The sequence below is a fragment of the Microtus pennsylvanicus genome, chromosome 5 (genome assembly GCF_037038515.1).
Source record: "Microtus pennsylvanicus isolate mMicPen1 chromosome 5, mMicPen1.hap1, whole genome shotgun sequence".
Taxonomy (NCBI): domain Eukaryota; kingdom Metazoa; phylum Chordata; class Mammalia; order Rodentia; family Cricetidae; genus Microtus; species Microtus pennsylvanicus.
Window position 1 is genome coordinate 104,154,645 of NC_134583.1, and position 25,616 is coordinate 104,180,260.

The following is a 25,616-nucleotide window of genomic DNA, read 5'->3' on the forward strand; positions in this document are numbered from 1 at the left end:
AAAGCTACTGTACATGGCACATGTATCAGCTACTGCTGCTATGTAAGACACCATGACCAAGACAATGTATGGAAGAGCAGATTTCTGACATAGAGCTCCAGACAGAGTGGTCAAGGCTGTTGGCAAGCCCCTCTTAAGTCCTGCCAATTCAAAGCCAAATTTCATTTTTTTTGATAGTTTGTTTTGTTTTGTTGTTTTGGGTTTTGGTTTGGTTTGGTTTGGCTGATATGAACTCCTTTTGTAGGCCAGGCTGGTGTGCCAAACCATGCCTAGTGTTCATATAACAATTTTTTTTAATGAAACCAAAACCTAAGTCAGTAATTCCAATAACAATTCTTTTCAATCCAATGTTTTGACACAATACTACTAAAATGGTATAATTCTTGCATGCTGGAAAATGATAATAAGGAAATATTAAATGTCATTGTTTTCTGTAACTGTTGCTTCTATAAGACAGAGAAGGCACTGGGAACTCCTGTTGAGCTGTGGTGCTTGAGGCGACACTGGTTGACTCTATGTGATGTGACGACCCCTGCAGTGTAAAGCTGTGATCCAGACCCGAGTCCAGGGGCGTTATGTGATGGACCCAGCCAGGCTTTCCAGGAACACAGGACTCATTACTTGTTTGATTTTGATTTGACTGTTGCATTTTCGGAAGCCTTTCACTGTTGTGACTCCCATAGTTACATAAACCCATAAGGAGTTGACACCCATGGTGTAAGAGAGGCCACATACAAAGATCAACTTTCACATTTTAGGGATTTAAATGAATCACCTGGACACTACTAAAGTGGAGATCCATAACCCTAAAATCACAGACAACCGAAGTAAAACCAGACCAAAGGGATTGTATACAGCTAAAGTGCTTGTCAGCAAAAGAACCAATGGAGTGAGGATACCGACGACAGAACAGAAATGTTACACAGCTCTCACCACCAAGATGATGCTATTACAAAGGAGAGTCTTTGAGAGAATTGTCAAGTGTGTTCTCCAGTTCCGCCCTCATAATCCAGACAGTGCTAGTACGAACAGGCTTGAGGGAATCTGGTGGTTTTATACCATATGAAAGCATAGCAACAAGGTACCATCTTTGAAACAGAAAGGGACTCTTTGTCACAGAATCTGTCAGTGCCTTCAAAGTTATGGAGAATATTTTGCATTATTTGTAAACTGCCTACTTTGTGTCTGAGTGGAGTAAGACAAAATATTTGGAAATCATGTAACTGATAATGGGTTGACTAAGTCAACTCACAGTAGGAATTAAAATAATCCAATTAAAACTGGGCAAATAATCTAAATAGGTATTTCTCAAAGACATTTAAATGGCCAATAGGTAAATGCTGAAGTGTTCAGCATTGCAAAGAATAGTTATCAATGCATGCTAAAACCACAATGCTTTGTGCTTGCTTCAACGGCACATATACTAAAGTTGGAATGATAACAGAGATTAGCATGGCCTCTGTGTGAAGATGGCATGCAAATTCATAAAGTGTTTCATATTTTAATGGATTTTTTCCATTAAATAATTAAATAACATTTTAAAAAACACTGTCTCTCACCTTACAAATATTAGAGTGGCTGTTTCAGAAAGAAAAGAAATGTTAAACACATAAAGAAAGGGGAATGTTTATATACTATTGGGGGTATAATTAAGTACAGCCTGTATGGAAATAGTATGGAGGTTCCTTAAAAGGAAAATGCAGAATTAATGAAAGGCCCATTAATCTCACTTGTAGCCAGAAGATATGAGATAGGCATGTCTGAGAGATCTATCTTCACCCCTATGTTTAAGGCAACAAGATCTATAATATCCAAGTGATGGAATCAACCTATGGCATAAATGGGTGGATAGATGAAGAAAGTAGGGTATAAACACACAATTGAATACATTTAGCCTTTACAAAAGAAAGAAATCCTTTGTTCACAACAGCCGGAATGAGTCTAAAGTGAAATAAGGAAGGCACAGAAAGACAAGCTTTATGATTTAACTGGTATATGAGTTACCTTTCTCATTGCTGCAGGAAAATGCCCAACAAAATCAGCTTTAAGGAATAAAAGGTCAATTTAGTCTCATGGGTACAGAATAGTCCATCATGGTGTGGAAAGGGCAGCGGCAGGAGCTTGAGACAACGATTGTCATTGCATATGTCGTCATGAAACAGAATAACGAAGTCTACTGCCCAGCTCACTTTCTTACCTTCTCCACTTTGTTCAGTTGAAGACCCCAGCCCATTAAGTCCACAATTAAGGTAGCCTTCCAACCTTAGTTAAAATGACATAACTAATCCCTCACAGGCATGCTCAGAATCGTATTTCCTAAGTGATTCTAGATCCTTCCAAATCAACAGTCACTATTAACCATTGCAACTCCAATTCACCCTTCTAAGTTCACACCCAAGCACGTCACTTTAAAGCCATAATCTTCCACCTCTTGTACCATTTTGCAGTGCAAGATGCATTCGGTTTAACTTCCACTATCTGGATGGTCTGAGTCAAAAATCCAAAGGTCAATTGCCACCCAGAACTCAAGGCAATCTCTTCACTGTGGACTCAAAAACAAGTTATATACTTCCAATATATCAAGACACTGAAGCTGATATTAATTATCACAACATGAAATCGGAGAAGTACAGAACAGAGTAGAATGAAGTTGGATTGAGGGCATGGGAGCAGTAACAGGGGAGACACTGTCAAAGGATATAAATTGTCAATTTGGAAGAATGAATTGAAGAGAAATGCTGATGAAAACCCAAACTAGGGGCTACTGGCGGCCCTGCTTAGTTGCTGAGGAATCTCATCAGGACGGGTGAGTGTGTGCTATCCAGGGGCGGACTGTCCCGGAAGAGAGCACAAACCCCCTCCCCCAGCTCCTTCTGCAGGGCTGTCTTTCTCTCCCACGATCCAGCCCCCCCAGCACCCCTCCCCAACCCTGCCCTGCTGTATGCTAGGACCAGTGCTCAAGTACAGTTTTAAGTTCCTAAACTAAGGCGACCCACCCAGAGCGGTGAGTGCCTGCCTACCGGGCAGACCTCAGGGTCCCCTGTAAGGGAGCCGGGCACCTTCAGCTCTGGCGCCAGGCTTCCTGCGCGCTCCTGGATACCATCCCCCCCTTGCTCCATTCATCCTGTTGGCCCTGGATCATTGGGCTACTGGCGGCCCTGCTTAGTTGCTGAGGAATCTCATCAGGACGGGTGAGTGTGTGCTATCCAGGGGCGGACTGTCCCGGAAGAGAGCACAAACCCCCTCCCCCAGCTCCTCCTGCAGGGCTGTCTTTCTCTCCCACGATCCAGCCCCCCCAGCACCCCTCCCCAACCCTGCCCTGCTGTATGCTAGGACCAGTGCTCAAGTACAGTTTTAAGCTCCTAAACTAAGGCGACCCACCCAGAGCGGTGAGTGCCTGCCTACCAGGCAGACCTCAGGGTCCCCTGTAAGGGAGCCGGGCACCTTCAGCTCTGGCGCCAGGCTTCCTGCGCGCTCCTGGATACCATCCCCCCCTTGCTCCATTCATCCTGTTGGCCCTGGATCATTGGGCTACTGGCGGCCCTGCTTAGTTGCTGAGGAATCCCATCAGGACGGGTGAGTGTGTGCTATCCAGGGGCGGGAACGGTTCCTACTTCTACACTGAAGAGATATACCCAGAGAGTAAATCACAGCAAAGACTGGACCAAGAGACCAGGCCTCTCCTGGCTCCATTTGAAGGAAGAGATGGGAAGGCGCCAATACAAGAATTCCTCCAACAACCTGAAAGGCAACATGACACCACCAGAAACCAGAGATCCCGAAATAAGAAGAATTGTACACCCTACTCCTGAAGAAATAGAAGAAATCGACTCAAAAGTTAACTATATGAAAATAATAGAGGACCTTAAACAGGAGGTGAAAAACTGCCATAAACAATTAGAGATTACAAACAAAAAGGTAGAGGAAATGAATAAATCGCTCAAAGACACGCAAGAAAACCAAGAGAAACAAGAAAAAGCAATCAAACAGGTTAGGGAAGCGGTTCAAGACATGAAGAATGAAATGGAAGCAATGAAGAAAGCACAAACCGAGGGAAGAATGGAGATGGAAAATCTGGGTAAACGAACAGGAATGACAGAGACAGGTACTAACAACAGATTACAAGAGATAGAAGAGAGAATATCAGACACTGAAGATACCATAGAGAAAATAAACACACTGATCAAAGAAAACAGCAAAACCAACAAATTCTCATCACAAAACATTCAGGAAATTTGGGACACAATAAAAAGACCAAACCTAAGAATAATTGGAGTAGAAGAAGGAGAAGAAGTGCAGCTCAACGGTACAGAAAATATACTTAATAAAATTATAGAAGAAAACTTTCCCAACCTGAAGAAAGAGGTACCTATGAAGGTTCAAGAAGCATACAGAACACCAAATAGGCTGGATCAAAAGAAAACATCCCCTCGCCATATAATAATCAAAACACAAAATATACAGAATAAAGAAAGAATATTAAGAGCCGCAAAGGAAAAAGGCCAAGTTACTTATAAAGGTAAACCTATCAGACTTACACCTGACTTCTCTATAGAAACCATGAAAGCCAGAAGGTCCTGGATAGATGTACTGCAAAAACTAAGAGATCATGGATGCAAGCCCAGACTACTATATCCAGCCAAGCTTTCGTTCACTATAAATGGAGAAAACAAAATTTTCCAGGATAAAAACAAATTTAAACAATACGTAGCCACAAATCCAGCCTTACAGAAAATTATAGAAGGAAAATCACTAACCAAGGAGTCCAACAATGCCCACAATAACTCAGTCATCTAGAGACCTCTCACCAGCACATCTCAAAGAAGGGAAACACACAAACCCTACTACTAAAAAAGTGACCGGAGTTAACAACCACTGGTCATTAATATCACTTAATGTCAATGGGCTCAATTCACCTATAAAAAGGCACAGACTAAGGGATTGGATTCGAAAACAGGATCCAACATTCTGCTGTCTACAAGAAACACACCTCAACCACAAAGACAGGCACCTACTCAGAGTAAAGGGCTGGGAAAAGGCCTATCAAGCAAATGGACCTAAGAAACAAGCAGGTGTGGCCATACTAATTTCTAACAAAGTGGACTTCAAACTTAAATCAATCAGAAGAGATGGAGAGGGACATTTTATACTCATAACAGGAACAATTCATCAGAATGAAGTCTCAATTCTGAATATCTACGCCCCTAATATAAAAGCACCCACGTATGTAAAAGAAACATTACTAAAACTCAAGGCAGCCATCAAACCACACACACTAATAGTAGGAGACTTCAACACTCCTCTCTCACCAATGGACAGGTCAATCAAACAGAAACCTAACAGAGAAATTAGAGAATTAATGGAGGTAATGAAGCAAATGGACTTAACAGACATCTATAGATTATTCCACCCGAACAGGAAAGAATATACCTTCTTCTCTGCAGCTCATGGAACCTTCTCGAAAATTGACCACATACTCGGTAGCAAAGCTAACTTACACAGTTACAAAAAAATTTTAGTAACCACCTGCGTCTTATCAGATCACCATGGATTAAAGTTAGAATTCAACAACAATGCTACCCCCAGAAAGCCTACAAACTCATGGAAACTGAACAGTCAACTACTGAACCATACCTGGATTAAGGAAGAAATAAAGAAAGAAATTAAAGTCTTCCTTGAATTCAATGAAAATAAAGAAACAACATACTCAAACTTATGGGACACTATGAAAGCAGTGCTAAGAGGAAAGTTCATCGCACTAAGTGCCCACTTAAAGAAAACAGAGAAAGCACATATTGAAGACTTAACAGCCCACCTGAAAGCTCTAGAAAAAAAAGAAGCAGACTCACCTAGGAGGAGTAGAAGATTGGAAATAATCAAACTGAGGGCTGAAATCAACAAAATAGAAACACAGAAAACAGTCCAAAGAATCAATGAAACAAAAAGCTGGTTCCTGGAGAAAATCAACAAGATTGATAAACCCCTATCCAAACTAATCAAACGGCAGAGAGAGAACACGCAAATTAATAAGATCAGGAATGAAAAGGGGGACATAACCACAAACACAGAGGAAATTCAGAGAGTCATTAGATCTTACTACAAAAGCCTGTATGCCACTAAACTGGAAAATGTAAAAGAAATGGACACTTTTTTAGATAAATACCATTTACCAAAATTAAACCAGGACCAGGTGAACAATCTAAACAGACCTGTAAGTCGCAAAGAATTAGAAGCTGTTATCAAAAACCTCCCTACCAAAAAAAGCCCAGGGTCAGATGGGTTCAATGCGGAATTCTACCAGAACTTCCAAGAAGACCTAATTCCTATTCTCCTCAATGTATTCCACAATATAGAAACAGAAGGGTCACTACCAAATTCCTTTTATGAAGCTACAGTTACTCTGATACCAAAACCACACAAAGACCCAACCAGGAAAGAGAATTACAGGCCGATCTCACTCATGAATATCGACGCAAAAATCCTCAACAAAATACTGGCAAACCGAATCCAAGAACACATCCGAAAAATTATACATTATGATCAAGTAGGCTTCATTCCTGAGATGCAGGGCTGGTTCAACATACGAAAATCTATCAATGTAATCCAGCATATAAACAAACTGAAAGAAAAAAACCATATGATCATTTCATTAGATGCTGAAAAAGCATTTGACAAAATTCAACATCCATTTATGTTAAAAGTCTTGGAGAGATTAGGGATACAAGGGTCATACCTAAATATAATAAAAGCTATATACAGCAAACCGACAGCTAACATCAAATTAAACGGAGAGAAACTCAAAGCCATCCCGCTTAACTCAGGAACACGACAAGGCTGTCCACTTTCACCATACCTCTTCAATATAGTGCTGGAAGTTCTAGCAATAGCAATAAGACAACATAATGGGATCAAGGGGATTCGAATTGGAAAGGAAGAAGTTAAACTTTCGTTATTCGCAGATGATATGATAGTGTACATAAGCAACCCCCAAAACTCCACCAAAGAACTTTTACAGCTGATAAACAGCTTTAGTAATGTGGCAGGATACAAGATCAACTCCAAAAAATCAGTCGCCCTCTTATACACAAAGGATATGGAAGCAGAGAGGGAAATCAGAGAAGCTTCTCCATTCACGATAGCCACAAACAGCATAAAATATCTTGGGGTAAATCTAACCAAGGAAGTGAAAGATCTATTTGATAAGAACTTTAAGGCATTGAAGAAAGAAATTGAGGAGGATACCAAAAAATGGATGGACATCCCTTGCTCTTGGATTGGGAGGATCAACATAGTAAAAATGGCAATTCTACCAAAGGCAATTTATAGATTCAATGCAATCCCCATCAAGATCCCATCAAAATTCTTCACAGATCTGGAGAGGACAATAATCAACTTTATATGGAAAAACAAAAAACCCAGGATAGCCAAAACAATCCTATACAATAAAGGATTGTCTGGAGGCATTACCATCCCTGACTTCAAACTCTATTACAGAGCTACAGTAATGAAAACAGGGTGGTACTGGCATAAAAACAGAGAAGTCGACCAATGGAATCGTATAGAAGACCCGGATTTAATCCCACAAACCTATGAACACCTCATTTTCGATAAAGGAGCTAAAAGTATACAATGGAAGAAAGAAAGCATCTTCAACAAATGGTGCTGGCACAACTGGATGTCAACCTGTAGAAGAATGAAAATAGACCCATATCTATCACCGTGCACAAAACTCAAGTCCAAATGGATTAAAGACCTCAATATCAGCCCGATAACACTGAACCTGATAGAAGAGAAAGTGGGAAATACCCTACAACAGATGGGCACAGGTGATCGCTTCTTAGGTATAACCCCAGAAGCACAGACATTAAGGGCAACATTGAATAAATGGGACCTACTAAAACTGAGAAGCTTCTGTAAAGCAAAGGACACTGTCACTAAGACACAAAGGCAACCTACTGACTGGGAGAAGATCTTCACCAACCCCACAACAGACAAAGGTCTGATCTCCAAAATATATAGAGAACTCAAGAAACTAGACTTTAAAAGGCTAATTAACCCAATTAAAAAATGGGGCACTGAACTGAACAGAGAATTCTCAACAGAAGAAGTTCAAATGGCCAAAAGACACTTAAGGTCATGCTCAACCTCCTTAGCGATCAGGGAAATGCAAATCAAAACAACTTTGAGATATCATCTTACACCTGTCAGAATGGCTAAAGTCAAAAACACCAAGGATAGCCTTTGCTGGAGAGGCTGTGGAGGAAGGGGTACACTCATCCATTGCTGGTGGGAATGCAATCTTGTGCAACCACTGTGGAAGTCAGTGTTTCGGTTTCTCAGGAAATTCGGGATCAACCTACCCCTCGACCCAGCAATACCACTCTTGGGAATTTACCCAAGAGATGCTCTATCATATGTCAAAAGCATTTGTTCAACTATGTTCATAGCAGTATTATTTGTAATAGCCAGAACCTGGAAACAACCTAAATGCCCTTCAATGGAAGAATGGATGAAGAAAGTATGGAATATATACACATTAGAGTACTACGCTGCGGTAAAAAACAATGACTTCTCAGATTTTGCATGCAAATGGATGGAAATAGAAAACACTATCCTGAGTGAGGTATCCCAGACCCAAAAAGACGAACATGGGATGTACTCACTCATAATTGGTTTCTAGCCATAAATAGGGGCCACGGAGTCTACAATAGGCGAATCTAAAGAAGCTAAGTAAGAAGGTGAACCCAAGGAAAAACATATAGTTATCCTCTTGGATAAGGGAAGTATACAAAATTGCCGGGGAGAAAAGTGGGATGTTGGGGGTGGGGTGGGATGGGGGTAAGGGGAGATGGGGAGAGAAAAGGTAGAAGGAAAGGAGGGGGGACTTGGGGAAACAGGAGGATCGGGATAAAGGAAGGTTGGAGAGGGGAGCACGGAACCCCATTTCTTAGTTAAAGAACCCACTTTAGGATGGGCAGGAGACTTGACCCTAGAGGGGATCCCAGGTGCCCAAGCTGAGGCCCCCAGTTAGTTCCTTGGGCAGCTGAGGATAGGGAACCTGAAATGACCCTATCCTTGAGCAATACTGACGAATATCATGCATATCATCCTAGAACTTTCATCTGGCGATGGATGGAGATAGAGACAGAGACCCACACTGGAACACTGGATAGAGCTCCCAAGGTCCCAAGGAGAAGCAGAAGGAGGGAGAACATGAGCAAAGAAGTCGGGACCACGAGGGGTGCACCCACCCACTGAGACAGTGGAGCTGATCTACTGGGAGCTCACCAAGGCCAGCTGGACTGTTACCAAAAAAAGCATGGGATAAAACTGGACTCTCTGAACATGACGAACAAAGAGGCTGATGAGACGCCAAGGACAGTGGCACGCGGTTTTGATCCAACGCAATGTGCTGGCTTGGTGGGAACCTAGCCAGTTTGGATGTTCACCTTCCTAGATATGGACGGAGGGGGGAGGACCTAGGACTTACCACAGGGCAGGGAACCCTGACTGCTCTTTGGACTGGAGAGGGAGGGGGAGAAAAGTGGGGGGAAGGGGAGAGGGGTGGGAGGAGGGGGAGAAGAATGGGAGGAGGGGGAGGGAAATGGGAGGCTGGGAGGAGGTGGAAATTTGTTTTTTTTCTTTCTTTTCTTTATTCTCCTTTTATCAATAAAAAAATACATAAAAAAAAAAAAGAAAACCCAAACTAAACAAGTCAAAAGCCTCAGTGAAAAGCCTCACCAACAGAATGGATCATGTGGGAAAACATGGTGTCTGGGCTGGAAGGCAAAATTAATTGGATCATCAGGAAAGGTAAATGAGAAGTTTAAAATAATGTCTGAAGAGATCATGGGAGAGCTTTGGGATAACACCTGTTTTTTTTTTTAACAGAAACATTTAAAAGCAGAAGGATCTGGAAAATGTATTCCAAGCTTTGACTTCAAATTATCCACATTCAGGGTGGGTCTTCCAACTCAAATAATCCAACCACGCCAAAAATAAAAAATAAAAAAGCCCTTACAGTTATACGCAAATGCTTGGGTTTTAGTTAAATACAGATGTAGTCAAATTGATGAAAGCTACAAGTCACAACATTATACAGCAATTACTCAGCCATCTTTTCATGAGATCAGCTCATCAGAGCCAAAGGCATTGTTCCAGGTTTAAGCCAACATGCAAGGCATTTCGGAATTATCACCTTATGAATAAAGTGGCTGTTTCTTGCTGTTCAGTTTCTCACTGTAGCTATTCTTCTGTTACAAATTCAGGATTTATCTCCCACAATTCAGTGGTATTTGAGCTATGTGTGAAGACACATAGCCAAGAAATCTGCTTCCTGCTACCAGGTCTTTTCTCCTCTCTCCTATATAAACATAGAGCTCTGCCTTCCTGCAATTATCTTTACTGGCAGGCATTTGGTCAGTGTTTAGGGTCCAGGAAAAAAGCATTCCATTTAAGACATTCCCAGATATACAAGGACATAGAATTACTACATGCCCAAAGATATTAATCCATAGATGCTAACATAGGACATAAAATTACTAAATGCCCAAAGCTGATAATTTATAGCTGTTCACATAGATAGAAAAAATAAGTATGCCCTGGTTTTACCTCACTTATAGATAAGAAAAGTGATGGCTTAAACTAACCTTGCATTAAACGATTCCTAACTCCATCTTACCTTCACCTCAGTTTACTGGTCACTTTAGTTCAGATTTACTGCTTGTGTCTTACTTTCAGGAAAAAATAGTTAACAATCTACCCACAGCCTGGAAGAAGACAAACCTCCACTAGAGACTCTGATAGACATCAAACCCACCCCATACCTGTTCTTAAGCAAGGATGTAAACTTCAGATCCCAAAGGCCTTTAGAACTTGCTAACATTTGACAAAACTGCTAATGGACCAAGGACCATAAACTTCCCTTGTCTGTTTACATAGGTTGCCTGGTTACTTATGCCTGCAAGGTTTTGTGGGTCCTCACAGCTGGATAAGAACAAAGAGAGTTAACGGAAAAACAGAAAAGAAGCTGGAGCAGAAGTTAGAGCAGAGGTGTCCCAGAAGTTAGCAGAGGAGAAGGAGGAGGAGGAGGAGGAGGAGGAGGAGGAGGAGGAGGAGGAAGAGGAAGAAGAGGAAGAAGAAAAGAAGAAGGAGAAGGAGAAGGAGAAGAAGAAGAAGAATCTTGTTTTCCAGCCAGTGTATAGATTATAAGGAAAACGTTCAACATGGAAAACCCATTCGGCTTCAGCTTAAGGGAACATGATGGACGACTGAAGTTCCCACACTTCCTAATGTGCACATTTGCTGCAGTCCACTTCCTGCCGTATCACATGTGTGGAAGACTCTTACTTTAATATGGAGGAAAGAAATACTTTTTAATTATTTATTTCTTATTATTAGGGTGTTATGTGTATGACTGTGTGTGTGTGACGTATGTGAATGTAGACATGCGCATGCCATGTCACGCAGAAGAATTTCAGGATCCATTCTCTCCCCCACTGCGGCTTCTGGGGACATCTACCTTGGGTTGTCTGGCTTACACCACCTGTGCCTCTACCCCCTCAGCATTCTACTGGCCCTAAAGTACGCTTGATGAGCCACAAAACTGACTTTTATTCCTCTTTAAATTAGAAGAAAAAAGAAAATAAAAGCTTAGGCCAAATGAAATGTTTTATCATATAATATACTATATTCCCCACTATACCAACAGTTACAAACATGTAATGCAGCCTTGCCGAGCCCTCAGAATCTTTCTTGCAGAGGCATGCTGCTAAATATGGGAGACTCCCTATTTCCCATCTCACAAATAAAGTCATAAAAGCCTCACAGACATAAAAACCCAAACCTAGACAATTCAGTTGACATCTAGAATCTGCATATTGTCTGAAAAGCTTTTCTTCTATATAGCAACTGCTGTTTTCCCTGAAACCAATAATCCATGGAAGAACCTAGGGAAAACTTGATTTATTACTGTATAAGATGTCAACATTGACCCCCTCAAAGCATCCATAGGGAAAAAATGTCTCAGGACAGTTTTAAAATAACACACTGTAAGAACCACTCTTTGTTCTGTGCACAAAGAGGTAAAATGTATCCTAGCTACTTCTTGAGAGACATGCTAACAACACAGCCCTCCCTGTCAAGAAAGCCTCACTGCTTTACAGGTTTGAGATTTGTGCTACACAGCTCAGTGAGACTCATTCCAGTTTTATTTCCTCAGTTGGTTCACAGCACCAAGAGGATGAGAATAATTCCTAAATGACAAAGATAGGTAGAAAGCCCCTTCCCTGCTCTCATGTCATGCAGTTCCTTAACCTATCAGACATGGTTACAAGTGACTGAAAATCTGCAGCACTCAAAAGGTTTCTCGCTTCTGTCTCCGCTCCAGCACCTCCCCACCTGTCTGATTTGCAGTGCTTGGCTGCATGGGGGCTAAACTGAAAGTGTGTGTTAGAAATTCAATCCATAGCAAAGTGGAGCTAACCGAAAAGCATCTCCATGGACAGACTTAAGAAGAAGATAGGAGTTGGAGGTAGCAGTAGAAGGGAGATAAATTCTGAGGAATGGAAGTATAAGATTTTTTTGTATGTGTTGTATGTCTATGTGTCCATGAGTGTATTGTGCATATGTTTGGATGTGTGTGTTGTGTGTATATAGAGTATATGTGTATATTCTGTAAATGTGTATATGAGTGTGTTGTGTGTATGTGGACACATGTGTTGTGTGCATGTCTGTATGTGTGTATCAGTGGGTTGTGTGTATATGTGTATTGTGTGTATATGTGTTGTATATGAGTATATTTGTGTTTGTGTGTATGAATGTGTCTTTATATGTTGTATGTGTATACTGTGAATGGTGTGTGTGTATGTGTTTTATGTGTATATGTGCATGTATGTATGCATGTGTTGTATTATATATGTGTATTGTGTATATGTGTGTATATGTTATGTGCATGTGTGTATATGTGTGTCTACTGTGTTTTGTTTGTGTGTATATGTGTGTATCCTAACAGTTTATGGTAACTATTGTGCTTTTTCTCAAAGTCAGTTTTTTGTTTTACAAGGAATGTGAGAGTCACCAAGTTCTCTCAAGAGTCCCATCCATGCAGAAGGTGATATTTATCTCTTTCCTGAAGCGGACACATGTATCTACTCCCAGTACACACCTCACCTCCAAGAAACCCTCATGCCTTCTGGTTAAGTGGAAATAGTCAAATCTAAGCAACCATGCTTTCTTTTCAAAATATTTCTAATAAAATTCTCTTTAAAGAGTAAAATAACTGTACGGCCAACTATTACTAGACATTTGATGTCTACATGTAGACTTAATTTAATGTCCTAAATACCTGTATTTAGCAAAACAAACAAATTATATCTACAACTGAAGCAACATATTTGACCATGTCTCCTTTGAGCAGCTTTTATCATAGCCAGTATATATTGGTAAAACTGTCTGTCAGGTTTGCCTGACTTTCTTCAGAGAGAGAAGTCCTTGAAGACAGAACTGGGCCTTCGGATTCCCACCACAGGTAGCTGGCATGCAAGCAGTAGGAGATGAAGTTTGTGGACCGAAGATCTAAATGGTTGTTGTCTTTTTCACAGGACAGCCTCCTGGAAGCATTCAACATTGTCCTGACTGGTAATTATGTTGTTAATGTCCATCTGATGATCCTTCACAAGCATAAGGGAGAACCCTGAGGAAAACGAATGCGCAAGTATCTTACTGTTCCTGCTGCTGAGACAAAATACCCGATGAAATCAACTGCGGGGAGGGGTTATTTCGGCTCACAGTTGCAGTGTCAGGACGGAGAGGTCAGGCAGCAGGAGACAGCTGGACACATTGCACCCACAGCCAGGAAGGAGAGAGTGATGGCAGAGGCGCTCAGCTGTTCTCTCCAGTTCCCCAGCTCTAGACCCCACCCACCCAGGCATGGCACCACTCACATTGAGAGCTCTCACTTCCGTCAGCCTCATCAAGAGAATTCTTTACAGTATGCCCAGAGGCCAAGACTCTAGATAGTCCCTCAGAATGTTTGCAGGTTTGTCTCCATGGTGATTCTAGATTCAGTGATGATGGCAACCAATAGCAACCATCACAATGAAAGAGAAGGGGAGAGGGCAGAGAGAGACAAGAAGAGACACACAGAGAGAGACAGGAGAGAGAGATGGAGAGATCCCCCTTGACTCTCAGAGGAGATGAAGGTCTGTAAAAATTGCCCGTATACTACTTACCATGAATACTTTCTCAGAATCTTTCACTTCTAAGTCAATAGAAGCCAGTGGTGTGCCCTTGCCCCAGAAACCATTGGACCTAATAAAAATAATCAGGAAATTATTTTTAAAACAAAATCATTTTGATCACTTTAAATGACCAAACTAGCAAGTCTATCAGCCACACAATATTTGAAGATGTTTCAGAACAGGATACAATGGGCACTAAGCTACTACTATCTTGCAAGGCTCAGGAACTATTTTGAGAGGTGACACCATGGCACTTGGGATAAAGTCTCCCCCCCCCCCACGCACACACACATTACTAGAGCAGCGATTTTAAATCATGCTTTGGTATCTCAGCTTTGCCCCAGAAACAGCACCAATGAGGTATTCTGTCAAAAACAATCAGTGGTGTCCTATTTTTTCTTTGTTTTTCTACAAACTATTAAAAGAGGAAAAAAAAAACAGCTACTAAAATTCTCCCCCTGCATTTTTAAATTTTTATCCTGGACATATTCCTTATGGTGTTTAGTATTGCTATTCATTTTCCTGTTTTCTCTTGTGCACATGTGTGGTGTATATATGTCCATCCCGACCTGTGCAGGTGTGCAGATAGCTCTGGGAATATACGCAGGTAAAGACCAATGGTCAATGTCCAGTGTCTTTATGGTTCCTCACCTTTATTTGTTTCTCCACCAGGTCTCTCAGTGATTCCTGAGGTCATCTATTTGGCTAGGTGAGACAGTCAGTGAGCTCAAGAGATGGCCCGTCTCCCCTTTCTCAGCACTGAGATCTCAGAGATCCGCTGCTGTCCTTAGCTTTACGTGGATGCTGCGGACGGAAACTCAGGCCCTTATGCTTGTGCGCCAGACACTTTTCTGAGCCTTCTTCCGTGGCCCCTTCAGTGCCTTCCGTGAGATGACGAAAAGACGCACATCTGAACGCAGACACGGGCTGACAAAAGGATGAAAGCACTGAGCAATTAATTTCATAGCTCCTTATTCTGGAGGAAATGTGCCCCGGACTGTACTGTTATATTTTACAGTGAACACAAAGCCATATTTTCTTCTAGTAAAGTTGTCCCTGGTTTGTAAGAGGTATTAAATAACTCAATATTTTATGGTACTCCAACGAGATGGGCATAATATCCAAGTACTTTATGACTGAAATAAATTTGGAAACAACCAAGAGTTTAAGCAAGTGTGAAGCAGAATGAGCAACCAATCTGATAGCCTTTTGTCACCTTATGTCCCAGGGTCCTGTGAGCCTACGAGGGCTGCAGACAAATGCCCAGATGACGCAGTGTGCTAGCGAGAGCAGCGTTATTCTGATTGGTTTTACATGTGCAACAATCTGTGGGAGCAGGGGTGAGCCTGGGGGCAGGGATCTCTTCTACGTCACCACGTTGGGAAGACTGACAAAAACGTGTGGTTGGTACAAAGTCCCATTCCAAATCGTGGCCTGAGGTCTGGGTGTAAATAGAGGACCTTCCAAGTCCAGGTAACTGTCATGGCTCCAGTCTCTCCTGCATGCTGCTCTGAGGAGCTGTTGCCGCTGTGTGAAATCTCTCTACTGGAGATAAAAGTCTCCCCTGTTGGCTGACACCAGGCCTCAGCCTTTCCCTTCTGCCAGCACTCGTTGGGAGCAGGGGGTCACAATTTCTTGGGGGACTACTGTTTCAACAGTCTGATAGCCAAAGGGAAGGGTACAGGCGTCTCTGTACACTATTCCCATTGCTGTCAGACTGGCTACATGAAAATGATTTCTTGAAGTATGTGGCATTTAAAATAAATCTTAGAGGCTTATTAAATTGGGAAAATGCTTTAGCATATGAAATGTCTCCGTAGTAATTTTTATGACATTACTTTTATACCAGAATTTTCAAATATACATAAGTGTCTTAAAATATCTTACATACTGCTCTCCAGTCAGGGAAGGGGGTAGGCTTACTGCAGACCTTGACTCCCGCAAATACAAAGAGGAAATAACCCTACCATCTTGGTGAATTCTTACTGTATTAACATTTTGATATCTTTTATTCTGTGTATTTGTTAAATGCTGTGATTATTCATCTAAGGATTTTTGTTTTTGTTTTCCTTTTGGTTTTATTACGTTTCATATTTCCAGAGACAGGGTCTCACTGTGTATCTCAGGCTCGCTTCCATCTTACTCTGTGGCTCCGACTGGGCAGAACTCACGATCCTGCAGAGATGAACCCACTGCCCATGCTCAGCTGCTAGGTTTGATGATCAGAGTTTTGTTGTTGCTGTTGCTGTCATTGTTAAAATGTGAACAGAAATGTTTTTATGTTGTTCTAGAGATAATCTATGAATTTGGTGGATTTTGGTTTTGCTTTATGGGAGATGGCCTTGCTATGTGGCCTCGGCTGCCCGTGACTCGGGCTCCTCTTGACTCAGTCTCCCGAAAGCTGGGATTATAGGTATGCAACACCATACCCAACTGTGCACCTTTAAAGTCTGGATAATATCACACTGATCCCTGTAACGATTTCTGTTGGTGTTCCAGTTCACTTGTGGCTTTATGACAGTTAGCTTCCACTGCCAGCTCGATAGGGCATCTGTGAGGCACACTTTAGAGTGTGTCTGTTAAGGCGATTAACTGAGCAGGAAAGTCTCTGAAGTAGGCAGCCTCATGGCATGGGCCGAGGGTCTGAGTGAATCAAAAGGGGGAAGGGGAAGCAAAGCAAGCCGAGCACCAGCATTCACATCTGCCTCCTGACTGTGGACACAATGTGACCAGGGGCCTCCCACTTGCACTGTTGGGATAAGACTGTGTCACTTCAAACTGTGAGCCACCATAAGCTCTTCCTTCCCCAAACTGTCCCTTGGCAGGTGTTTCATCCCAGCGAGGTGACGCAGGCCTCAGGCCTCAGCTTCTGCCTTTCCCTATGACAAATAGTGGTGTGCAGGGAAGTTCTGGCCTTTCTCCTCTTCTTCTGGTAGCTAGGTTTTGTTCTTTCCACTCCCAGTCAGCCAAGTGACTTGCAAGACTCAGAGCTGATAGGCCAAAGTTAGTCGATTCGGTCGATCTTGGGGATTAGTTTGTGTTAGTGCATAAAACTACTTTTTAAAATCCGCCATCTTCTGGCAACATTCTTCTTTCAGAAACATCACTTTGGAAGTGGATTTACTCCAGAGAACACCGGGGCATCTCCCAGTCTGACAGCTAAACATAGTTACAATACAAAATTATGGTTGGAATCATAGTGAGCACCTTGGATGTGAGTCACTGAGTCTGACCTTCTTGGGGATTACAGAAGTGACGCTATGTGTCCAGGGCAGGACTTCCATTCAGAGGAAAGTCTGATGAAAAAAGAATTGGCATATAAGGGCAAGTCTGTGGATGCTTAGGGTGCATATAGTCCATAGTTTTATTTTATTCATGCATTTTAAATGCTTTGAAAAAATATCTATTTTGTAACTAGACAGTATGCTAAACTATCAAATACTAACAAAACTAAAGTCAGGGAAAAGTACATTACCAAGGGTTATTCTGTGACGTCCTATATATAGTCCCAGCTTTTAAGACTCAAACTCAAAGACTATGACAGGAATATACCAGTCACCTGAAGACATCAAAATCAAGGGACGTCAGAAGAGGTGTGCCCAGTTTGGCCTACCTAGAACCACATCAAACCCCAAAAGATATGCTCGCATAACTGTGGGGCTCTAATGAAGTTATTGAGTCCCATAACCTCAAGGTGTCTGCTGTCAACAAGAAACCTAAGCAAGCAAAATATTCTAAGTGGTAAATAGTACTCAGACGGTAAGAGAGCTGGGCTCAGAGCATGCTAGTGGAGTAGCGAGTCTCAGGAATGGCCCTGGACAGACTCGCTATTCAGGAGCCACGGGGAGACACTCCTGGGTTTCTGAAATATGAGGCTTGAAGTTGGCACGCACAGACTTGTGACCCACAAGCAGCAGCAGATAAGGCTTTAACTTGGGCCCAAGTCCCTTGGCACCCTGACTACCTATTGTGACCTGCTACAATGGCTGGCAGTCTGCCAGTATTTTATATACTGCCCTTTGAAGCAGGGAAGAGCAGTTTCGACTTGTGTTAATAGCAGAAGATGAGTACAAATATTGGAAGTCCTTTTAAGAGTATCAGTAATAACATACCAGTAATGCAGACCCAGGGAATCTATAGATAGATAACACCAAAGGAAAGGTATAATATAAATGCTATATGGGCCCATACCTTTCCTACAAGTGTGGCTTTGAGCTTCCTGCTGAATGAAGCACAGAGACGCCATCCAGAGGGAACAAGGATATCGACATTTTCATTGAAGATTCCCATACATAAACACTCGACAAATAATTGCCAGTCACTTTGCAAGCAAAGTGATTTTACACATTCGCGTTAGCCTGCACCAAGGCCCTGTGATATAAGACTGAGGGTAGAGTATTAGTCAAGCAAACACCGTCTCTATCACTCAGAGTTTGGTGAGAATATCACACACGGGGAAAAAAAATAAAGAAATGAGCTGGCAAACCAAATGGTAGCCAGCTGATGCGCCTGTTGTAGTTGGTTCTCTTGAAACTGCTATGACAAAATGCCCGACAAAAGCGACTTAAGGAAGGAAGCCTGTTTCGCGGCGTGGCAGCCTGTATCCTGTGGTGGCTGGTCACAGTGAGCCCATTCTGAGGAGGCAGCATGAGGAGCAAGCGCAATGCCCGCTCCATTTCTCCTTTGTTTCCAGTCTAGAGCAGGTCTGTGTAAAGGTGCCGCCCACATTTAGGGTGGGTCTTCCTGCTCAGTCAAATCAATCTAGAAATTTCCCCAGAGAGGATCTCTAAAGCGATTCTAGAGCTGTCGGGATGACAAAGATTAACCATCACTGCATCCAAATGAGCCGTTCACCAAGGAGCGATACTCTATTTAACCTAACGCTTAACGAGATAAGCACAGTAAATCTGCAATAAGGAAACAGAAACAATTACAGAAATGTACTCTGAAATTGCCCCCAAAAGGGGTACAGATGAAAGCAAAGGCAAAAACTAACAGAACTGTGAGCTCAAAGACACACCCAACCCACGAAGCTCTCACCAAGTCAGGCGGGACAGGGGATTGGACCTGACTTGGTGTTTTCCTGCCCTAAACTCTGTCTCACTCCGTCTGTCTCTCTGTCTCTGTCTCTGTCTCTGTCTCTGTCTCTCTCTCTCTCTCTCTCTCTCTCTCTCTCTCTCTCTCTCTCTCTCTGTCTCCTCTCTCCTTCTCTCCCCTCCCCCCTCTCTCCTCTCTCTCTACAGAACTGCTTCAGGCACCTATCTCAAGCAGAGCCCGCTTGCTCTTGCCTGATCAACCCCAACTCTCAACACCTTCTACTGCCCTTTTTTGCCTCAAGAAGTAAAAACTGTGACTGCCCTGCCTGAGGCCCCTGTGCTCAGTCCTGCCGGGGAGATCCTCACACCTTCCCTTCCTTCTAACTGATCTCTTGGAAAGGCTTTTTCCTCGGGCACCTCAGTCAACATCAGATTCCCCCTGCACCTTCGCAGTTGGAAAGCTCACAGTTGCTCATGGCTGTGGAACATTTCCCCCAGGGTGTTATGAGTTCTGGAGAGACCAGGACCCCATCTGGCTTTCACCCGTGAGAGTATCGTTACTGACAAAGTGAGTAGATAATGAAGGTCAAGGACAAGCAACAATAGTACATCCTTCTTGTATATGACCGTTTTCTAAAAGATACTTAGGGGACAGGAGAAGTTACGGTCTTTGTTAAAGCAGAGAAAGTCATTATGAAGTAGAATGTGAAATCCATATGAATTCTAGAATGCTTCAGGCTACACCCGTAGATATTTCTGGGAGTACAGTGCTCAATATGGAAACACCGTGCAGTGATAGGCTCACGTCTCCTGAGGTCGGATAAGCAAGGCTTTCATCTTCGTCTCACTAGATGAGAATATGTGTACAAAAAGGGGCTGGAAAATTAAAAGGTTTCAGGGGAATTGGACACCTAATTCTTAAACTGAGAACTCTGTCCGAAAAAGAGAACGATGTAGCTACCACACCGCCTATTACACGTGGGCTAGCGCCAGAACCCAGCCTCCACCGCACTCCCGGGGAGCCAGTCCAGTTTTTCATTAAGGCACAGACGGCACCTGCCACCCGGTCCCTGATGGAAAGGGTCCCCACCCTCCTGAGATCCCAGGCATATGTCGAGCGCATCACCCGTGCAGGGCTGGAAGACTGAAGCTCCTAGCAACCGGCACCGGGAAGCCAAGAGGACCATTTCCCGACCCCGCCTTCCAGAGGCTTTCAGGGTGGAGCGGGACTGGGCAGCGCCCCCAGTGGGCGGCCAGGCGGCCAGCTGGTGCAGCTCGAGCCCACGCGGGCGCCCCCTAGCGGTCACACGCGGAGTGCAGCGCCGCCTTGCGAGCCTTTCGGCGGCGCTGCGGGGTTTCAGACCCTGGAAGCGGGAAAGCACCGTGTCACTAACAAGACCCGAGCAGCCGTCCACGCGTCTGCTCAACTCCGTGTCCTAAGTGTGGCCAGATCCCACACGCAGAGGTCGGGCCCGGGATGCGCGTTAGGGAACTGGGACTGGGGACGATTGAGGTTCCCGTGGGTCCCCGCGGGAGGCCGCCACGTAGTCCCCATCCAGGATCCCGGCCACGAGAGGGAGGGACTCGCGCTCTGGATGCAGGCGCGGCCACGGCGAGGGGCGCGGACACTTCGCACGCTCACGCGCGCCCGAGCAGGACTCCTGCGCCTCCGCGTCGGGCCCGCGCCGCGCGCGCACGCGGGTGGGCGTGGGAGGCAGGGGCGCTGCTGCACGCGGCGTGCGCGCGCTCCCCCCGCCCCCCCCTCCCCGCCGTCCGTCGCAGCCGCCCGGCCCCGGCGCGCGTCACGAGGGCGAGCGGGCGGCGAGCAGGGGGTGGGGCCGCGGCCGGAGGGGCCCCGAGCGGCTGCGAGCTAGAGCCGGAGTCGGGCGCGGGCGGCTGCGGTCCCGGTGGCGGCGGGAGAAGATGGTGGAGCTGGAGGCGGGAGCGACTGGAGAGCAGCTTTATTCCCAGGCTTGGCACGGTCGCTGTCACTAGCGCCGCCTGCTCCCGCGGGCCCGCGGACCCAGCTGTCAGGCAAGGTACCACCTCCAGGGCGGGCTGGGTGAGTGCGGGGCGTCTGACAACCCGGACGGAGCCCGGTTGCTCTCGAAAGGGCGATCCCGGGAGCGAGGGGAGCTGCAAGGAACAATAGTGCAGATGAACAGGGACTGCAGGCTACATCCAGGGGGCAATGCCTGGAGCCAGCGAGGCGGGGGAAGGGTGTGTACCAGAGATGCCAGGCGTCCGGTGCGCGCCGAGATACCCGGCTTTGAGAAGAGCGGGCCTGATGACAGTCATGGCAAGAGCGTGTGTGTGTGTGTGTGTGTGTGTGTGTGTGTGTGTGTGTGTGTGTGTGTGTGTGTGTGTGTGTGTGTTAGCGGTGGGGATGGAGGTGGCGGATCCGAGGTGTAGGGGATGACATTTCCAGGAATCCCCGCTAGGATCCCTCCTCTCTGGCTGACTGATGATGGAAACCGCGAGGTGGGCAGGATGCACTTGGTGTGTGAAGTGTGGAGGGAAGCAGTAGGGTAAGGCCAGGTTTGTAAAACCCCGTGTAAGAGTGAGTAGCGTGCAATTGGATCCACGCTTCCCAAACTGTGCCCCACATCCAGCGATCTGCTTTTCCTGACTTTGATGCCACCAGCTAACACTGTGGGACAGTGTTGGTTATTTCTACCCTGCAAGTCTGAGCACAAACAGTTTCTGTTCTGCTTCTGGTCTTGGGTGGCTGGGTGTAGGGATTCTCGCTTCCCCTTTCCTGACCTCCTAACTCGGGGATGTGGAAGTGAGCGTTTTGCGGTGAGGTACAAGGCAGGAAAACGGGATGATGGTTACACCTTTTGAGACTTGCTGGTGTCCCTGGTTCTGAAGGGAGCACTCCTGATACTTCCTAGCCCCTCCTCAGTCGGACCCCTGACTGCCTGACTCTGCAATTTCTATTGTTTATCTCTTGTCTAACCTGAAGAGAAGGGTGTTTAATGGTCACCTTCCTCTCCCCTTCCCACAACTTTTATCGCCAAATTCTCTTCCACATTGCCATACTGAAAACCTCTTGTCTGAAGGGAGGGTAGCCTTTGTGTTGCTTCTTTTAGAATGAACTCTGGAGGTGTGTAAGGGGTGGGGTGGGGGCTTTAAAAAATAAATGAAAGAGATTGGGAGGGCGGTATGAACGAGGAAAAAGCCCGTACCGAGAGATGCCTTACGTTCTCTTGGGCGTTTCTCCTTGGGAAACGGGATACTTGATTTCTGCTAACATCCACTCTCAGTTTTACAATGGTTCGAAGGTCCATTTAGGAACTGAAATCTCCAGAGACCCATGGTGATAAGATCTCGGATCAGCGAAGTCCCCGCTTTCCTTCCCAGTGCGGCTCACTCGGAGGAAATTTGGCAAATGTCCGGCTCTCCGGTGATGTCTAGGAACCAGGACACCAAAAAGCACCCAGAGTCTATGCAGGCTTAAATTTCTCTGCGTAATAAAGATAGGGTTGGGTAAAAAGAGAGGAACTGAGAAGACATATTCATGTGTGTCCACTGCAGCTTGATTCCCTTGGACTCTATTTCTCCCGCAGTATCCATAGGAGCGAATGCACCTTTACGCTAATAGTTCAGTACTTTATTGAAATTGCTTGAGTGGATTAGCCTGCTTGGGACACATTTTTACCATACCTTAAATTTTACTGAATTGCTGTCAGAACCCAACGAGGCTGCCCTGGGCCTCTTTGAAAAGCCTATAATAATCAAGTCTGCACAAATAAACGTACAACATATTGAGACCAAAGATTTCTCTTTTTGTTCTTAAATTTTTAAAAAATCTTGTTCCTTTGGCAAAGGTTGCATTATCCTATTGATAAAATTGAAAATAATAAAACTAAGGCCACCCACATAAGAGTTTTGCTTTTCATTTATTGTTTTTAAAAATTAATAATGATATATGGACCAGGTGCCCTGGAAGCTGTCAATATGAAGTAAATTGCCCTATGTCCTTCAAGTCAATCCTTCTACAACTTTAACATGAGGTTTTTGTATCTCACCCAAGGTTTAAAGGAGGATTTATAAAAATGAATTTTGAATCTTAATTCTTTACTTTCTTGTTGCTTCGGCCATATTTCTTTCTGATGGATGTAAAAGTCATTTAAGAGGTTTTGGTTTCTTTTTAGCAAAGCAAAAGTTACCATAGCTGTATTTGCAAGTAAAACATATATGTAAATTTCTTATAAGAAAGCTAAGAGTATTAGAAATTAGCAAGGTAAATAATAACCTGATTAGAGAAAGAATTACACAGCAGCACAATGGGTGACTTGAGAATTTCTGATTTCTTTTCTCATGCAGATGAGATGGTTTTTCAAATGCCATGCCCTGCTTTTCTAACGTTTGGCCTGGCGAGGTTAAAGGTACAGCTTAAATCTGTAATTCAGGTTGGTAAATGGCTGTACCCATCCCTGCAGGCTTCTGCCAGCCATTTGTTTTGCATGGATGCCCTTTCTTTCCTTAAAGTAGCTCTAATGTTTTTCTCTTTTATTATGAGCTTCTTTTTAAAAGTTTGATTTTTTTTCAGAAGATTCATAAGTAAAGGACATTTGAAAATTGACCTGTGGGACCAAGAGAAATAAACAATGGTGCCACGGGGAAATTGGGCTTTTATGCTACAAGGAAGAAGAAATCCAGAGAACAGCAAGCAGTGCAAACAGACTTGTCTTTTAATAAGTTGGGTGGTGAATGAGAGGACGCCACATCACAGGGATGGCACAGCAGAGGGAGGGTGCCTAATTCCTCAGCCTGGGCTGTAAATCAGTTCGGAGAGAGGAAGAGGGAAGCGGGAGGCTACTTTGATAAAGTCTTTAAAATGGTGGGCCACCCTAGAGGGAGGCATGAGTCCTGAGATGGAAACAGGGAACTGAGATGGAAGAAACAGAAGGGCGTGTCGAGACTGGGAGTAGGAATAGCTAAAGCTTGTGGCACTGTGGAAAATGGGCGTGAGAGAGTGGTCATCCTGAGTGGCAAGGAGGCTCCTCTGTGTTTGTGTAGAGGGAGCCACAAGCCCTACACAACTAGGCTTTGACAGCCTCTTAACTTTTGCAATAGTGAGCATCCAGTACTGATAATTCTCCATGGAAAGAATGTTTCCTTTTGAAATTGCCTGAATCCTCTGAAACTCCATTTGCAAGCTTTGCCATGAGCACTTCCTCTTGAGGGTCTTTGAGTTAAATAAACAGGGCTTCTGATAAAACAAAGAAGAAACACAAGGTTTTCTTTTTAAAGATAAACTTTTCTTATCTATTACAGCAAGGTAACAGCCTTTTCAGTGAAGCGTAAAGTTGATTTCAAAGCTCAAACATAGCACCTTACCCAACACCACACCCATCGTTCGTATTCAATAGATCTTTGTCACATGAATTCATGTATAAATTAATTTGCTTTAGTGACTTAAATATGATGTCCGAGATCTGAAATTTCAGAATTTATTTCTACAATGGATGTCCAATGAGTTGAAGTCTGTGACCTGTGGAAGGTTATGGTAATATAAACCTGTTTATGTATTCATACCTGATACATACACTGATCTTGAAAATGGAGGACATTGTTTCCTGCAAAATACCGATGCTTGCTTGAGATCCTTGAGTATGACGATTCCAGACAAGATTATACAACTTTATCCATAGCTAATGATAATTTGGGGGTTCTAATGATGACCTTTGCTTGTGCTTCTAACAAATCTTTATCAAACACCCTCTCTGGGTCAGGCTCACTGAAAGCGTAGAAGTGGGATAGGGGACTGGGAAGAGTCCCTAGCTCCACAGAGCTTCCAGTGGGAGGAGACTACAGTGAAGTGAATAGGTGACACTATGTGTCATGTACGAATAAGAATAAAATGCTGGGAGAGGGACCAGGCAGGTGGGTCAGTGGTTAAAGTGCCTTCCTGTGCAGGCAAAAAGACCAAGGCTTGGATTCCCAGACCCTAGCGAATGTCAGGTGGGTGTGGCGGCCTGCCTGTTATTCCAGCTTCAAAAGACAGAGGTGAGTTCCCCAGAGCATCCAGAGAGATGAGCCGCATCAATAGCCCCTGGGATTGATTAAGAGACCTTGCCTCAAAACAACAGGGTAGCAAATGTGAATGACAATTTAGACATGCTGGATTATCATGAAAAATGTGTCCCTCTCTCTTATTTAAGGCACACAATGAACGCATTGAGAACCTTGTGACATTTTATAGCCACGTGGAAGTCTATTCTTTCCCCTGCCACAAACTCACTAAATTAATATTTTTAAAGATGATTATACATATATCAACACAATTCATATTACTTCATGAAGATGTAGCCCAGTATTATGTAAGGAGACT

At 44.0% G+C, this 25,616-nt stretch overlaps 2 protein-coding genes and 1 non-coding gene across 7 annotated transcripts in view; all 3 read left to right on the plus strand.

The window, feature by feature from the left end:
- Ptar1 (protein prenyltransferase alpha subunit repeat containing 1) overlaps positions 1 to 13,703 on the plus strand; it is a 62,337-nt gene extending 48,634 nt beyond the window's left edge. The window contains exon 6 of one of the 2 annotated variants that reach the window (XM_075973719.1): positions 13,602 to 13,703. In XM_075973719.1, the coding sequence (XP_075829834.1) occupies positions 13,602 to 13,697 (96 nt within the window). In that variant the 3' untranslated portion in view covers positions 13,698 to 13,703. Of the gene's footprint in view, positions 1 to 10,941; positions 11,056 to 13,601 lie in introns of those variants that run through there. The other variant, XM_075973720.1, reaches the window with a different exon arrangement.
- LOC142851434 (U6 spliceosomal RNA) lies at positions 1,400 to 1,504 on the plus strand. Its single transcript, XR_012910757.1, has one exon. It is a non-coding gene; the product is annotated as a U6 spliceosomal RNA (small nuclear RNA).
- A 7,413-nt stretch (positions 13,704 to 21,116) lies between the features above and the next one.
- The window catches only part of Apba1 (amyloid beta precursor protein binding family A member 1), a 213,393-nt gene continuing 208,893 nt past the window's right edge, over positions 21,117 to 25,616 (plus strand). For 2 of the 4 annotated variants that reach the window (XM_075973721.1, XM_075973725.1), the window contains exon 1: positions 21,175 to 21,315. The gene's annotated coding sequence lies outside the window, so the exon portion shown is untranslated. Of the gene's footprint in view, positions 21,339 to 25,616 lie in introns of all 4 variants that reach the window. The other 2 variants (XM_075973723.1, XM_075973722.1) reach the window with 2 other exon arrangements.